The sequence below is a fragment of the Pteropus vampyrus genome, unplaced genomic scaffold, assembly GCF_000151845.1.
Source record: "Pteropus vampyrus isolate Shadow unplaced genomic scaffold, Pvam_2.0 Scaffold254, whole genome shotgun sequence".
Lineage (NCBI taxonomy): Eukaryota > Metazoa > Chordata > Mammalia > Chiroptera > Pteropodidae > Pteropus > Pteropus vampyrus.
In genome coordinates this window covers 1,387,410-1,402,968 of record NW_011889035.1, presented here as the reverse complement: position 1 = coordinate 1,402,968, position 15,559 = coordinate 1,387,410, and the positions used below count along the sequence as shown (strand labels likewise).

The 15,559-nt window shown below is 40.6% G+C and overlaps 1 protein-coding gene across 1 annotated transcript in view; it reads left to right on the top strand.

Annotated features, from left to right (window-relative positions):
* Positions 1-15,559, top strand: part of AMOTL1 (angiomotin like 1) — a 95,604-nt gene that overhangs the window by 13,076 nt on the left and 66,969 nt on the right. Inside the window, exon 2 of the mRNA XM_023520261.1 lies at positions 12,627-12,776. Within this exon, the coding sequence (XP_023376029.1) occupies positions 12,627-12,776 (150 nt within the window). The remainder of the gene's footprint in view (positions 1-12,626; positions 12,777-15,559) is intronic.

The following is a 15,559-nucleotide window of genomic DNA, read 5'->3' as shown; positions in this document are numbered from 1 at the left end:
AAAAAATATTCTGATGGCGTCTTCTTGTCAACTGATATGCTATACACCTTGAACCGAGGTCCACCATTTTTATTCTTTTATTTTTCATCTTATTGGCCAAGCTGTTGTTATAAGACTCACTTTTTGGGGGATGAAAATCATCTTTAAATCCCCACATATGTTATGATCTAAAGGACTAGGCTTTCTCCCACTTTTGGTAGGAAAGGGTAAGTTTTTTTCTCTGGTGTCAGCGAAAGGGATAGATTCACTACAGCAGACGCAGAGTAGATTGAGAGTTCACGCCTTGACCTCCATCCTGTTATTTCACAGATGGAATGAAAGTTATGGAACAAAATTGCCAAGGAGAGGAGAGGTTTGGTTTTTTTGTTTTTTGTTTTCTTATTTATAGTGCTTAGTGCGGAGTAACTAAGTAACTACCAGTAACAATCCTATTGTCCTTTTGTCTGAAGGATCCTCCTTGGTAGCCGAGAGTATTCAGGTGAAGAGTCCTGATTCCTTCTCTGGGCTCCGCCTAGCCTTTGACCTGCGTGCCAAGTTGGCCAGACAATTTAGGTGTTTTGAAGAGCCTTTGAATAATGCCATGTATTCTTTTATTTTTGTTTTGTGATGGTAGGACCACAACATTAAGCTTATTTTCAGAGAAAGACGTTCTCCATTTCAAATTCTTGGAAAATAGAAAATGTAATTTTAGTCTGATTTGTCAGTCGGCTGAACAGTCTGACCTGAAAAGCTCTACAAACCTTCATCTCTGATCTGCTTGAGCATCTTGCTGCTGCTTTTTAAAAGCTCACTGATTTGATCCTCTTTTGAAAGTGAATTTTACAGCAATGATTCCTCTTTCATTTCCGCATTATCATAAAAAGAAGCTAGGATTTACTGAGCACTTATGTGCTGGAACATTGTTTATAGCTCTTCCTATTGTCCCATTTAATTTTCTTAAAAACCTTACATAGTAGGTGCTATTATTGCCCTCATTTATTGAGAAGATAAAGACACCAAAAAGTTAACTCATTTGCTCAAGTTCAAGTAGTTCATAAATGTTAGAGCCTGGATTCTAACGTTTTGCCAAAACAAAACAAAAAGCATGGCACATCTTTTCTTTCCATTTAGCAGACATTTTCTCCTCTATCTCTTTTATTCTTTTAAATCTTTCTAATATTCCAGTCTTTTAACTTGACAGTATCATTCTCTTTTCAGTCATCATGTCTTAACATCCTTCCCCTTTGTCCAAGGATTGCTTGAATTTCTGCTGGGCAAGTTATTACAATTTCTTTTCTCCCCAACTCTTAAAAGTAATCTCTTGGAGTCTTTTTGCTAGTGAAATATCATTGTGGATTTGTATTCCTTTTTATAAAAATTCCTCAAGGGCAAGAAGATGCATTTATGCACAGGTGTTTTCTGAAGGGGCTGCTATCTTTTTTCATACACATTTGCTTTAATCGAGAGGGTTCATTCATCTGACAAATAGTGTTCAAGCAATGCTTTACATCAAAGGGCCTGTGTGTGCCTTCTTCAGGTTTCACCAACTTCCCGGGGCTGTGGGCATCTTCCTTTGCCTGGGCAGGGAGGTAACTCATGCTCAGTTATAACTGGTTTGCAGCCAGTTTCATCTTAAAGTTCTTAAGTGTCCTATCTTTTGGTTCCTTCCCCATAAAAGAGGTTGTGTAACAAAGAGCAGTGTTTCTCAGAGTGTGGTCTGTGGAGCCCTGGGGTTTCTGACCCCAAAACGATCTTCATATAATACTAAGACACATGTACCTTTTTCACTCTATAGACATTTGTACTGATGGTGCAAAACCAATGGTGGGTAAAATAGGTGGTGCCTTCGCGTTGAATGAAAGCAGTGACATCCGACTGGCAGTCAGTCCCTTCCTCCCTGGCACACAATGTGAAAATGTTTCACTTAAGAATGTTCTTGTTGAAGCAGTACGAATAATTTCATTAAATCTCGAACCTTAAGTATGTCTTTTTAATGTCTTGTGTAACAAAATGGTAAGCACACACGAAGTGCTTCTACTGCAAACAGAGGAAGAGCATTTGTGTGACTGAGTTGTGTGCCAGTTGATTTTCCTCCAGAAAATTTTATTTTGCAGCATGTTTCCTGCTATTCTCTCACTCAGCATCATGGCTGATTATAAATTAGCGGTTCTCACACCGGAGTTTGTAGCGAACTCCATGAAACTCTAAGTGAAATTAGTGTTGTGCGTTTTTCTAGACCTAGGGAGAAGCTCTGTAGCTCCTGATATTCTTTTAAAGGGATAGCCATGGTCCAGAAATATCAGGCCAAAGAGAAAAAAGAGGTAAGCGTAGCCCCCACGTGCAGTTCTAGATCCAGTGTGTGCGTTCTGCCAAGATGGAAACCAACACCGGTATCCCTGTTTGCCACCTTAAGTGACCTTGAGCCTGCCTGTGTCACTGCATTTGTACACCGTTGGGCAATTGTCTGCTTTAGACGTCTGTTTCCCTCGCTAGTCTGTCAGATTTGGGTCCCCATACCAGGCACCATCTGGCCTGTGGCAGATGCTCAATGTCATACATCCTTGCGGGATGAATGAATGAATGGATTAGAGAGTAATTCTGCATTTTGCTGCTGATCAAATTCACAGACCCATGACCCTTTGTAACTCATAGGAATGATAAGAAACCCAAATACTATCACAAATGTATAGGTGTTTAAAAATATCACTGAAATTCTGTGGAATGCTTTGGAATAGTCAAAATTGAGTTTGCGTCTCAACCTTACAGCTGTGAGCTGTGTGACCCAGAGCATGCCATTCCTGTTTTGTTTAAAAAGGAGATAATGAAACCTAATTCTCAGAGATAGGAGGATTACCTGACATAATGTTTGTATCATGTCTCATTCATGATGTTAGTTTCTATGCCTTCCTTCCTTCCCTAGAATTTGGTAGCTGCTTATATGACTCTGTGGGGTACTTGGCCGTGTAAGTTTTGAGTTTCAGATCTAGCAAGCACTTATCATATATACTAGGCAGTTCCATGGGCTTTTTTTTTCTTATGTTCAATTAGAAGTACTTTTTTGGTATAATTGCTTTGTTTTTACATTTTTATAACAGTATTTTAGATATAATGAGAATAGCCATATTTTCTTATTACTCATTCAGATTAGCAATTATAAAATTAGGGCACACAAACTATTGACTTCGAATCTGAATTTATTAAAAAGTAACAAATATACACAAAAGATTCTTCACGTTATCACAGGAGTCAATGAAGGTTGGTTAGTTTTTGAAAAAGTTATCCCTTTTATTTATTCATCATTATTTGGAATCATCAGATCCAACACATTTTGGCTTGGAATGTGATTGATTTACAAAATTACAGTTTACCATAACTTTTTAGGAGTGTATATGTTGTATTAAAGCTTATATGGCAGAGAAGTGCAAGCCTCCCAAACCTGACTCTGTGTTCAGATCAACTGTGAAGCATGGGCAAAAAAAAAAATCATTTCTGGTCCACACTTGTGGAGATCCCGATGTTACAGGTGTAATGTGGAGGCTTGGAAGTGACATTTTTAACTTGTTCCACAAGTGACTGACACACCACAGGTTTGGATTCGTTGTTAAAGTGGAGACAACATATGAAAATAAGATGCAGCCAAATGGAAGGAAGGAAGGGCGGCTTCACCAATTGCCTTGATGTTCTGGTGATTGACAGGGAGTGTGCTATTATTACTCTAAGCTTTTATAAGAAATGACACAAATAAAATAGTTCTGGCTCATTCTCTGCCTCATACATGCAGGGAAGGAAACTTTTCCAGTTCCTTTCTCCATTATCCACAAACAAGAACATTTCATTAAAACTCCCCTAATATTAATATAAGAAATTAGGCAGAAAAGAGGATTTAGGATTAATTGTACATTATTAAGAAATCTTTGGAAGGCGGAATGGCATAGTAAAAAGAGCCTTCTTGCTGGAGGGGCTGTGTTGCTGGCTAGTTACGTGACTCTGGGCATCACTTATCCTGATCTGCAAAATGGGAATAGGGTGGTGATAATTACAATAATTTTTATATCATCCCTGCATTTAATAAATGGCCTTCAATAAATGGTAGCTCTTACCATTATTGATTATACTCTCATTACTAAAGAGATGTTAATTTATTGGGGAATATTGGTTGCTTTAAATTATGTGGTTCATTTATGACCCAATGTTGACTTATGAGATATGTGAGTGGGATGAGAAGAAACGTACTTATCTCTCAACAGTCTCAGTCTCTGTGAGACACCGCTGCCTGATAGACATCTTGCTGTCACTCAGCTGCAATAATGTACACTAATAGGATCTGGAAAGCTGTAGGAATCAGGTGGCAGGCCAGAAGTGCATGAACTGCTTCTCTCCTCAGTGTGTATGAGAGAGGGAGCTTTGCCGAGCATAATTATGCATTTATGTTGTCATTTTATGTCTTGGGGTTTATTTTAAGGCTTTTCATTGTGTTGGTTCAAAAAATATTAAGTACTTACTGTCTGCATACAGTGATAGAAACCTGTTTAAGAAATGGAGCTTGCACACTAATAATATTTTTCTTTCTCGATGGGAACATAATGTGTGCCAGGGCCACTCAAAAGAATAGCTTTGTGGTCCTGAGATAGGTATAAACAAATAGGATATGTTTAAAGATTATTTAAATTTTCGTTAATATAGGGCTTGTTTATTAAAACTTATCTGAATGAATAACTTCTAGAGATCTACTATACAGAATAGTACCTGTAGCTAACAATACTTTATACTTAAAATTTTCTAGGAGGGTAGATCTTATGTTAAGTGTTCTTACCACATGCACAAAAAAATAATAAACAAGGTGGGAGGAAGTTTTGAGAGGTGGTGGGTATGTCTATGGTCTTGATGGTGGAGAAGGTCTTGATGATTTCATGGATTAATATTTATTCCCCAGACTCATCGAGTTGTATACATTAAATATGTACAACTTTTTACATGTCAATCATACCACAATGAAGTGGTTTAAAAAAACTTATCTGAGGGAAAGACTCTCTGGAGTCTAGGTACTTTAAGTTTTAGATAAGTTAAGTACCAAATATATCAACGCGAAACATGAATTTTGATATCATGTACCATTTGAGTCAAGGTATTTATGTAACCTTCGGATTTTTATGTTAAAATTCAAATTAAAAAAAAAATTACCTTTTTAAAGGGAGAGCTCTTTTGTTATAGGTACTCTCATTGTGTACTCCCTGTGACTGGAGTGATTCCATTTTTTCATGGTGAGAGAGTGCCTATCCTGAGAGGTCCCCAGGCTCTGCTCCTGTTCCCAGACCTGTGGAAGAAACAGGAGCCAAGGGCTGCACTGAGGGCACAGCCGCAGGGCCCAGGGCCGCCTGCCAGGGTTGGGTGGGATGAAAGAGCACCTTTCTCTAAATGCGAGTTTGTGTTCAAGCTACAAAAGCCCTGTGATGTTTATTGTTACTTCTAACATCATGTACAAAGCCCCTGCAGGAACTGGATCATAGTACATTTGTAATTAACCTCTTTTAGCACTAGATGGCTTTCTCTTTTTTTTTTTCCCCCCCTAGTAGCTTTTGAAAGAGACAAACTCTTACATCCTTCTCACTTTTGATTTAAGCTCTGTAGAATTAAGAATGTTTATAACTGGTATTTAAAAATGTATCTTAATTCTGCAAATATATATTTATCGAGTGCTCATTGTGTGCTAGAGATTACTAGGTACTGTGAACCTATGCAGATGATTCATTATTCAATAAATATGTGTTGAGTACTTATTATGATCATATTTCTGCTAGAAACTGGAGCTACAAAAGTGAATAAGACATGGTGCCTGCTGTTAATCAACGTATGAGTTAATGGGAGGAAAAAGAACTGAATACAGAGGCAATTTAATATATTGTAGCATGAGTACGTGTGGAATGAGATAGGAGCACCGATGGGTGGCATATAAGAAGCGGGGTGGCATATAGAGAGGAAGAAGGGGTAGATGACTTTCTGGAGGAGGTGACACTAGAGTGGAACTTGAAAAGATGTGTGAAGAGTTGACATGTGTTTTAACATCTAGTGTGTCCTAGAGTGAGAGTTACCTTGACTCATGGAGAACCTTTGGGGCAGCAGCTGCAAGTATTTCTCCAGGGTGTGTGCAAAGGCAATAGATACGAGTTACTATAATTTAAGGCAGGTTATGCTAAATCATGTAGCACTTGATACAAACAATGCTGTGTTCTTAGAATGGGGGTCAATTAATTTTTTTAAATGTCTCTATATCCGTCAGAAGTTCTTGATTATAAGCAGCACAAAGTGACTTTGGTTAATATAAGCAAAAAAGGAATTTGTTAGAAGTGTATTGGGCAGCTCACACATTAATGGGAAGGCTCAGAAAATGGACTTGAACCTAAGTGATGCTATACTTGGAATGCATTTGGAGGTGTGCTACTTGTATCATGAGGGTGGGGCCACCGTGGACACCACTGCTGTTCCTGGACTGCTGGTGATAGTGTCACCTCAAATAACTTATCAGGACCCTTTGTCTTTGTGTCATTTCTTCAAGATTAAAGTCTTTGGTTAGAATATCCAGTTGATTGAGCTTAGGTTGTCTTGACTAAGAGAACAGGGAGGGATCATTTTGGTTTCTGTAATGGGAGATAGAGCCTTCCCCCAAGGCTTGCACGATGAACGTTTCCATTATGCTGAAAATATTTAGTTAGAGGCAATTGACTATCAGGAATATAGTAGGTAGTAGTTGGAAGATGAACCACCTAATTTCTAAATTATTTTCCAATTCTGTAGTGTCATGAAAATTGCTTTTAAAAAACTCCCTTAAATTTTGGGTTTGTAGATGTAGCTTCATCCTCCTCCTTACCCATACTCAAGCTATGCTGAACTCTTCATTCCTTCAAGAGCGGAAGCACTCAGTCCCTTTGCTTCTCCTTTACCAGGCTGGACTTAACTTTTTTCGTTAGTACCCTCCCCTCATCCTACAGCAGATTAACATCCATCCTCCTCGTTTTTTTCCAGCTCAGCTCACATGTCTTTTTTCTTGTCATTTCAGCTCTGTATCACATCCCTCAATCAGCAAACACCAAAGCATGGTGTCCCTTTAATAGAGCACTAATTCTACATTGAAATGTGAGTGCATGTTGGTCTTCAGAACCAAATCATAACATCCGAAGGCGAAGGATAGTCTCATTTATTTCTTTGTGATTATAGCTCCTTGCACAGTGTCCCGTTGAACTCAGTTGTTACTTTAAAGGTTAAGCATACATTCTGAATTTTGGTTCACACTAATAATATCTCAGAGATATTTCTAAATGAACATTACAAAGTCGAACTTCACATAACTTTAGATAAAGCTATTCACCACAAGACGTTCAGAGAGCCAGTGTTCCACTTTGAGAGAGTCTAGATTAAATAGGTATGTGTGTCATTTATTTTACTTGTTTTCTATACGAGATGGATTGGTCCTGGTATTAGAATTCAAGTTTGGTGCCCAGGAAGACCATACTGTGTAGGGTTTGAGAATCTTGGAAACCTTCTCCTGTCGCGCTCCTCACCATCCCCATCTGGGGTTTCAAGTATTGGTTCCTTGGGGAAAGAGTGAGAAAGCACATTCCAGTGTGTGCTCTCAGTTTAGTGGTGGAGCTTCCTGTTTCCTTTTTAAAAAAGGTATGTGTTGTATGCAGGTGTTCATAAATGAGGCTGCCAAGACTGCTCTATGCTTCACTCAGGTGCTAGTCATGGATTCTCCAGGCCCCGTCTAAGCCTTGCTTCTAGGGCATCTGTCTCTCTAAGCAGAATATTACACGACCGGGAGAAACCTGCTGGAATCAGAAGGCTTGGGTGCTTACATTTAACTTTGAGGTTGTTGGCACACTCGGCAAATTCCTCAGCTCTTTGAAAGGGAAGGTAGAAGCCATTTGTTGCTATGGTTGAGATCTGTTACAAAGTTATAGGAGGTTATTCTAATCTAGACGGTGAAATTGTTTTTAAATGCATTAGGAGGTTTTGGATTACATGGAGCCAGCAGAAGTTTGTGCACTTTGGCAAAATAACACCTGGGGGCTGCTTTGCAGTTAGTGGAGTCTTTGAGGAATGGGCCTCTGGCTTGCAGACCTCAGAGTACCACTGTCAGCTGCAAAGAGAAGAGCAAGTGCTCCCTCATCTTAGGAAACTGAAAGGCACAAGGAATCAGAGACTGGCTTTGGAGAGGTCTTTGACCTTTTCATTAAATTTACTTGGTAGTGAGATCATCCCAGAGGACAGGACCATATTATCCATCAGTCAGTGAGCAAGTAAGAGGGCATATGTCATATATACTGCTTGCAGAAAGTAGCAAGTGCATGAATGGCGCCTGTCTGCAGGCTTTTCCAGGGCAGTAGCACCAGCCCACATGAAATAACTATTGCAAAATACTAAGCAGTTGATGTTTAAGTGCTAAGTTGTGTGCTTCATAGCATCATTGCTGTGGCAGTTGAGGGAAGGAAGGCCAGTTTAGGGGATAGGTGTTCTAGGGGATATACTTTTGAGCTAAATTTACTAGAATGAACTTTATAGTAGTATGGAGGAGACTGTGAAGCTAGAGGATGGTCTTCTTAGCCAGAGTTTGGAGAATGAGAGTAACGTGTTCCCGGATGCCGAAGGGACCAGTGAGACTGATGACAGCTAAAGGAGGGACTTGATTATAGACAGCCTTAAAAACCAAACCAAATTTATACTTGAAGCTATAGCCCAAACGGTTATATGCAAGCGAGTGGCGTGCTGGAAGTGGAATCGAAGGACAGGTGTTTCCCAGCTGTGTGACACATGTTGCATGATAGTGGGGTGGCAGTCTGAATGTCCTCCAGTGTTTACACCTACAGGAGACTCCTGAGCCTGTTACATTGGCCTATCTACAGATTCAGGATCTGATCATAAGGAAATAACTAGTTATGGCGGAGGTGAAGCGGATGAGCAGGTCACTATAGCTCTTGTGTCTCTTGCCTCCTCAGAAAACTCACTTCATTTGCCTTAATTCATTTCTCCAGTAACAATGAGGCCCTTTGTTATTTCTACTATTGAGTAAGAAGAAAAATGTCTGTTCAGGGTCACATTACCTAAAAGCCTCTGGACAGTTAAAGAAAGTAACAGCATAAAACCATAATGGGAAGGAAGTTTTTAGTGCTTTAGAAGCGAGCCAAAAGCAGTCATGCTCATAGAGAGAGAAGCAAAGGATTCTTCTTGTTGACAAATGACATGCAGATTTTGTAAAAGGAACCATTCTTGATGAAATAGTCGTAGTCAATATAAGGCAGAAATGTTGAATCCTGAACCGGAATTTCAGAATTTCACCCTTTGTCGAGTGCAGCACAAACGGAGCTCCAGCTTTCCTTCAGGTCTGGAGCCCTAGGAACTGTACTTGCCCCTCCCCAAAGGGCAGCCCCACAGAGAGCAGGCTCCTTTATGCTGACCTTAACCTTGTTTTCTATTGCTTTTGCCACTCTCCCCATGCAGACTAAACCTGTGCGAGTGATAGTTCTGAGACGAGGTACTGGTTTGAAAGAAGCAGGTGATGGCAAGTTAATAAGTCCAGAGGACCTTATATGGGAAGAGTCTTTATGAAGCCCCCAGAGGCAATGACATGATGTATTATTACACACTGCTGAGCCAGCAGGAGCTTTGAGTGGTGATAGACTCCACTAAAATTCAGCACTGTCCCTGTTACTCAACCCCTGGGCTGGAGCCAGGCCCTCAGGGGCAGCAGATTGGGAGCAGTATCCTGAGACTCCAGTGGTTTCTCCCCGCTCTTGCTCCCGGGTGTGGAGAACTGCTAAAAAGAGAACAACATCCCCACTTGTCAAGTGTTTACTTCCAGTTTCTCATTTCAGATACTCTCGACCCTGTTGGTTAGATCAGGTATCTTGCATTTCTCATAAGAAAATAGACCGAAATTGTCCTATCGGAGTTCCTAGTAAATATTCTGAGCTAGAATAGGAGAGAGTGGGTTATATGCATGTGGGATTAGGGACAAGGCCTCTCTCATTTTTGCCGTAGAGCCCAAGAATCTGACGCAGATCCTGGGATACACATTATTGTCATTTTTACCTTGACTTACAAGTGAAGAGGCTAGAAGTAACGGTTCCTTTAGGGCATGCCGGTGCTGGATTAGCTCAGTTGGTTGTCTCTTGGGTTAGTAGAGTGGATGATCCCCGGGCCTGTCTGTCTGCAGGGTCCGTTCTGCTTATTTCCTCAGCAGCGAGGAGAGTGGGGGTGGCAATGGGGAGTAACTCGGTGAATATGCGGGCCACCAAGTGCATGCAAGAAGAGTCTTAAATGATTGTCGTTATGTAGTTGGGCATCCCGTCTGTCTGTCTTCATGGGTGTGTAAAGGCGTGTGTGTATGTGTGTGTGTGTGTGTGTGTGTGTGTGTGTTGCATTTGTTCTTCCATAACATTGAAATCTGTAGGAAAAATGTTGAGAGGAAGCATATCGTTGGTGTCCTCTGTGCTCAGGTCCCCTTCAAGGACCGTTCTCTGTGTATAGTGTTCTGTGGCCTGGAGCCCTCAAACCTGCTCTCACTTGGCTGGCCATTGCATAAAGTGTGGAAAAGCAATTTATATTAGTGTAATTTGTACCATTGTGGTGACTAGCAATGGCTTAGTGCCAGGGTTCTTAACGGGGCTCCTTATTGCAAGCGTTTAACTATACGCGCACACAGCCATACACTCCTTTCTATGTGTATGCACATACATATGTATCCTTAGTTAGGCTTCAGTTTTGTGAACAGTTTGCAAAGTTTTCACTTAAAATTCTTAGTCATGTGACTAGATAGTGTCACCCAAAGTTGTAATATGCTGGCACATGGCATTCCTGTTCCAGATCTACTGTAAGAAAGCACCACGCTTTTATTTTCTTGAAGTGTATGCATCCTCAACATCTCACTGACTCCGATTGGGTGGGGATAAGACTCAGGGTGCAGAAAGGTGTTTTTGTTTTGGGGGTTTTTGGGGGGCGTGAGGGGTTTGCCTGTGTGCAGTGTTCTCCCTTCAGCTTAGTTCTCCCTCCGGATGCTTGGGCCCTGTCCCCAGAGATCTGATCGAAAGGTCTAGGTGAGGCCTAGGTACTGGGATTTTAAAAGTTCCCAGGTAATTCTCACGTACGGCCAAGGTTGCACCTTGATCCTTTCCAGTTTTCCATCAGCATTTTCCACCTGCTTGATACAGAAGCCAGGTCAGGATTTGCCTTTGGATCTAGGCCATTATGATTCCTAATTTTAGCCCTAGACTTTTAGGTTTATAGATGTAGAGGATGAGGCCCAGAAAGGGACTGGGTTTCTTTCCAGGGTAGTCCTTACGGGTTGGCCAAAAAGAGAACACTGACAGATACTTGCTATACACATTGCAACTGTAATGTTAGGCTGATCCTCATATGATATGTTATTCATATTTGGTTTATATTCATCTTTAAGATAAAGTCACAACTATATTGTTTAACTTTATAAGACAGTCTAATTGTCAAAATCTTTTTTCTCTTTAGTTCTAATATGCCTATGATACGTGAGCTCACGTACAAATATTATTCCATGTGTTGAGGCAAAAACAAAAAAAAACCAAAACACTCAGAAAGACAATGAGTAAATTCCCATCTTAAGGCCTCTCAGAATAATTACATACTTACTATTGGCCTTGGCCTTATGGGCAATGGGTAGATAACAAACCTAAGAAGAAATTTCATATCACCAATTTGATGCGATTGCTGAAAAACATTATTTTTCTTCTAATGGAATTATCTTTTGGGCAGGGATTTTAATTTAAAAAACAAATAACATGACTTTTTCCCCAGAGTAAACTTAAGTTACTTTTGTCAAGAAGAGCCTTAAACTGGTGCCCACACAGAGCAGTCAGTGCAGAGAGAGAAGACAGCCGGGCCCGTCCTGCTGAGTGTTCCCACGATGTTGAATGTGTGGCATCACGGCTGTGGTAGTGTGCTATCTCATGTTCAGAGACGGTGGGATGGAATACGGCGTCACATTTAATTGGAAGAGGAAGCACGCTCCGGTTTGTGTGCAGAGCAGGTATACTGGAGCAGAAAGGCCAGTGGTTGGCAGGGAGCCAGAACCCATGACCCTGGCCCCACGTGACCACATGAGGCTCCAGAAACCTGAAAGTGGGCTGAGTGCTCATTCCTGGGCTGGGCCGCGCTCCTGCTAACACATGGTCTGGCAAAATGACCACCCCACTCTGTATCTTTTCTGTATTACAAGTCAGCTGCTCTTCCCATGTTAGTGTTCCTCTTCTGGCCTCTTCACTTCCCTCTTTTCTGTTCCTCTCCTCACCTCTCCTGAACTCTGACTCGTCCAGTTCTGCAGAGCACTATTTATGTTGGTGGCGCTGCCGCCGTTAAAACTGGGTTGTGTGAAAGTGTCTGTGCCTTCACTGAGCGTGTCTTGAAGATTGTTATTTTGACTTCATGGGTCGTTTTGGTGGGTGGCTAGACTACTGATGACTCTGAATAGTAACTTTGGAATTTTATGAATCAAAAAGACAGAGCTCCCACTACAAGTCGAAATGTGGGAGAATGCCTCGTGGGCTCTTGTGAGTCACACGGGAGGAGGGAGAGGAAAACTTTATTGGCCTTAATGTACGCTTTGCTTTCTCCCCCTCCTCCAGGTCCCCCTCCTGCTTGTTACAGTCCTAGTAGTCCCGTCCAAATTCTGGAAGACCCCAACTACTTTTTCTCAGACTTTCCACTGTATTCTGGGAGGCATGAAGCGTCTGCTTTGACGGTGGAGGCAAACAGTACCATCAGGGAAAAAGTTGGTAAGTTCTTTTACTGGCACTTGTGTTGGAAAAGCAAAATGATCTTTTATGTCTCATCTTTAGCTCCTTTGCATAATTTGTTCTCTGTCATTTTAAAAATCAGCGTATGGCATTATGATTGTTTATTGGCAGGTGCCTTATCTTTAATGGTTGTGCTATGGTGTTAACAGACTATTTTACTATAATATGTGACTCAACAGAAAAGAGTTCCTAGGTATGTAGGAACTTCAGAATTATACCATTTATTCCCTAATTTTTCTCTAATTCCTAAATACTTTTTTGTACTCTTTCCTGGAATCTTTCACTTCTTTTCTCCTTCTTTACTTCATTTAATCTTTTGCAAATAATTCAGAAGTTCAGAAGAAATTCAAAACTATAATAGGAAGGGAACTGCCTTCTTTGTAAAAACTTTCTACCTATTTTTGAGGGCTTTTGAGATTGGTAAAACTATGAGAGAAATTTTAAAACCACCTTAGGGAAGAATCTCAGGGTCCAATGTCCTTATGAAAAGGGAATTTAATAGTTTTCATGCTTGATGAGACCCCATTCATTTTATTATTCATCCAATAATATCATTTTCCTTTGAAAATGTGTATTGTATTTGAATTTTTATTCGTTTTATTCAGAAGTGTTGATTTTTATTTGAATTTGCTTGTTCCATTAAGCCTTTCAGAGCAGTTACCCTGAGGGTAGAGACTTGTCTTCTTTATTCTCCCACCCCAACACCTGTGAGAATACATAACTAAGAGGTTTTCAGTCAGTATTTGTAGAGTGAATGATGGCCCAGTTCAACCCACATTTATCTGTCTTTCCTTGGATTGTTCATCGCTTATTACAGTTATTTGGCAATTCATCTTGAGTGGACTATCAATAATCTGTTTTTACTGTTTAAACTTTGGGTTGAACTTTGGGTTTATATTTCAGTTAGAGCGTACATTCTCTGAAGATGAGGAATAAGTTTGAATTTACTCCACATGTAGTCCTGTGAGGCAGATAGGAAGTCTGCCCCTTTTACAAAGGAGTGAGGTTCAGAGAAGCCAAGTAATTTGCCTGATGTCACAGAGGTGTGATTTGAGGGGAAACAAGGGAGAGTGGTATGATCAGAGTTGAGCTTCAGGAACCAGTAGGTAAAGTTCTTTAATTATGTCCCGAAGGCCTTCTGTGGATCCAGGGTAATGTTCTAGGCACTAGGGACACAGAATATGAATAAACAGATAAAATCTATGCCCTCTGGTGCTTAAATTCTATTAGAGGAAGGTGGATAATAAATGCTGTGTGGATCGAAAGAAGAGGCCAGAGGCAAGAGATATTAGGAGGCTATTCAGGACATTTAAGCAACTGATAAGAAGAGCCAGGACAGGGAGTGGCTGAGGGCAGCGGGCACAGAAGCTAGGGTTGCAGTCTTTGCTATTGCAAGGACACTAAACATGCCCTCTACTGTCACCTTTCATGACATTTTAATACCAAAAAGGGTAAGAGAGATGTAATCCTTGATAGCCCTTGCCAAAAAAAGACAGTAAACCTAATGACATGTTTCTAATACACGTGTATATGTGTGAGTATATGTATAGTTATATATCTTGTGGGCATATCATACCACTTTTATTTTTCTCGTTTCACTGTGGGCTGAGAAAAACTAGCTTGGCAGTTGATTAAATGTATGGAGCAAAGGAGACAAAAGGGTCAAAAGTGAATCTGAAATTTCTATTTGGATGACTCATATGATGAGGATACTATTTATAGAAAAAATGGCAACCTTGGGGAAGAAAGAAGGTTTTTGGGAAAATCACACGATCTATGTGTATATAAAAGCACAGAGCCGTCATTGCATGGAATTGTAGAACTGAAAGCTGTAAGAGATGATCTCGTTCAGCTCCCACAATTTATAGGTGAGGATATTGAGCTAGAAGAGAGTAAGTGATTTCCTCAAGGTCATGCCAGCAGTCAGTGGTAGAATTTTTGCTATCATAATGCTATATAATATTCTCAACACACTATTTGCTAGTACTGTTGTGAAATAAGATAAATTTTATATTTCATGGAGCTCATGTGGATAGTCTTTTACTAGTTAAATATTTGATCCTCCTCACTGGTCCGTGCAGTAGGGTGACCCAGAGAAGAGGGTCTGATCCTTGCCTTTAAGAGTTTAGAGTCTTGTGTAAATAAATAATTGCCATTTATTGTGATAATTCCTCTAATGAGATATATACAAATGGAGCATGGCATTAGAGAAGGAGGGCTTAAACCTGCTGGGATGTAGCAGAAAAAAGGTTTCACACAGAAGGTGGCTTTGGAGCTATTCTTGAAGAATGTCCAGGAGTTTCCTAGGAAGGCATGGTGAAATTCATCTTTCTAGGCAGAGGGAGGAATGCAAACGAAGACCTAGGGTCCAGAGAGAGCTAATATGTCTGACACTATATGTCCTTAGGTATTTCTGGAGCTTAAACTGTACGGGTTTGCCAGTAACCGCAGACTGGTGGTGGCATGGAATGTTGCTGGATAGCTAAGGCAGTACCTGCTACACCATATGATAGAATGTCAGTTTCATCCTGTAATTATTGGGGAATTTTGTGCAGAGGAGTGATATGATTAGATTTTCCTACCTGGATCATCCTTCAGGGTAGTGTAGAAGATAAGTTGAGGTCTGAGAGGTAGGTTTGGAAGTAGGAATAAGACTAGTGTCAGAGAAATAGATAAGGAGGCTGTTGGGATGGTCTGGGTATGAGACATCGAGGGCTTGTAATAGTGTGGAATGAACACATATTTTGTTGGAATGAGTCAGA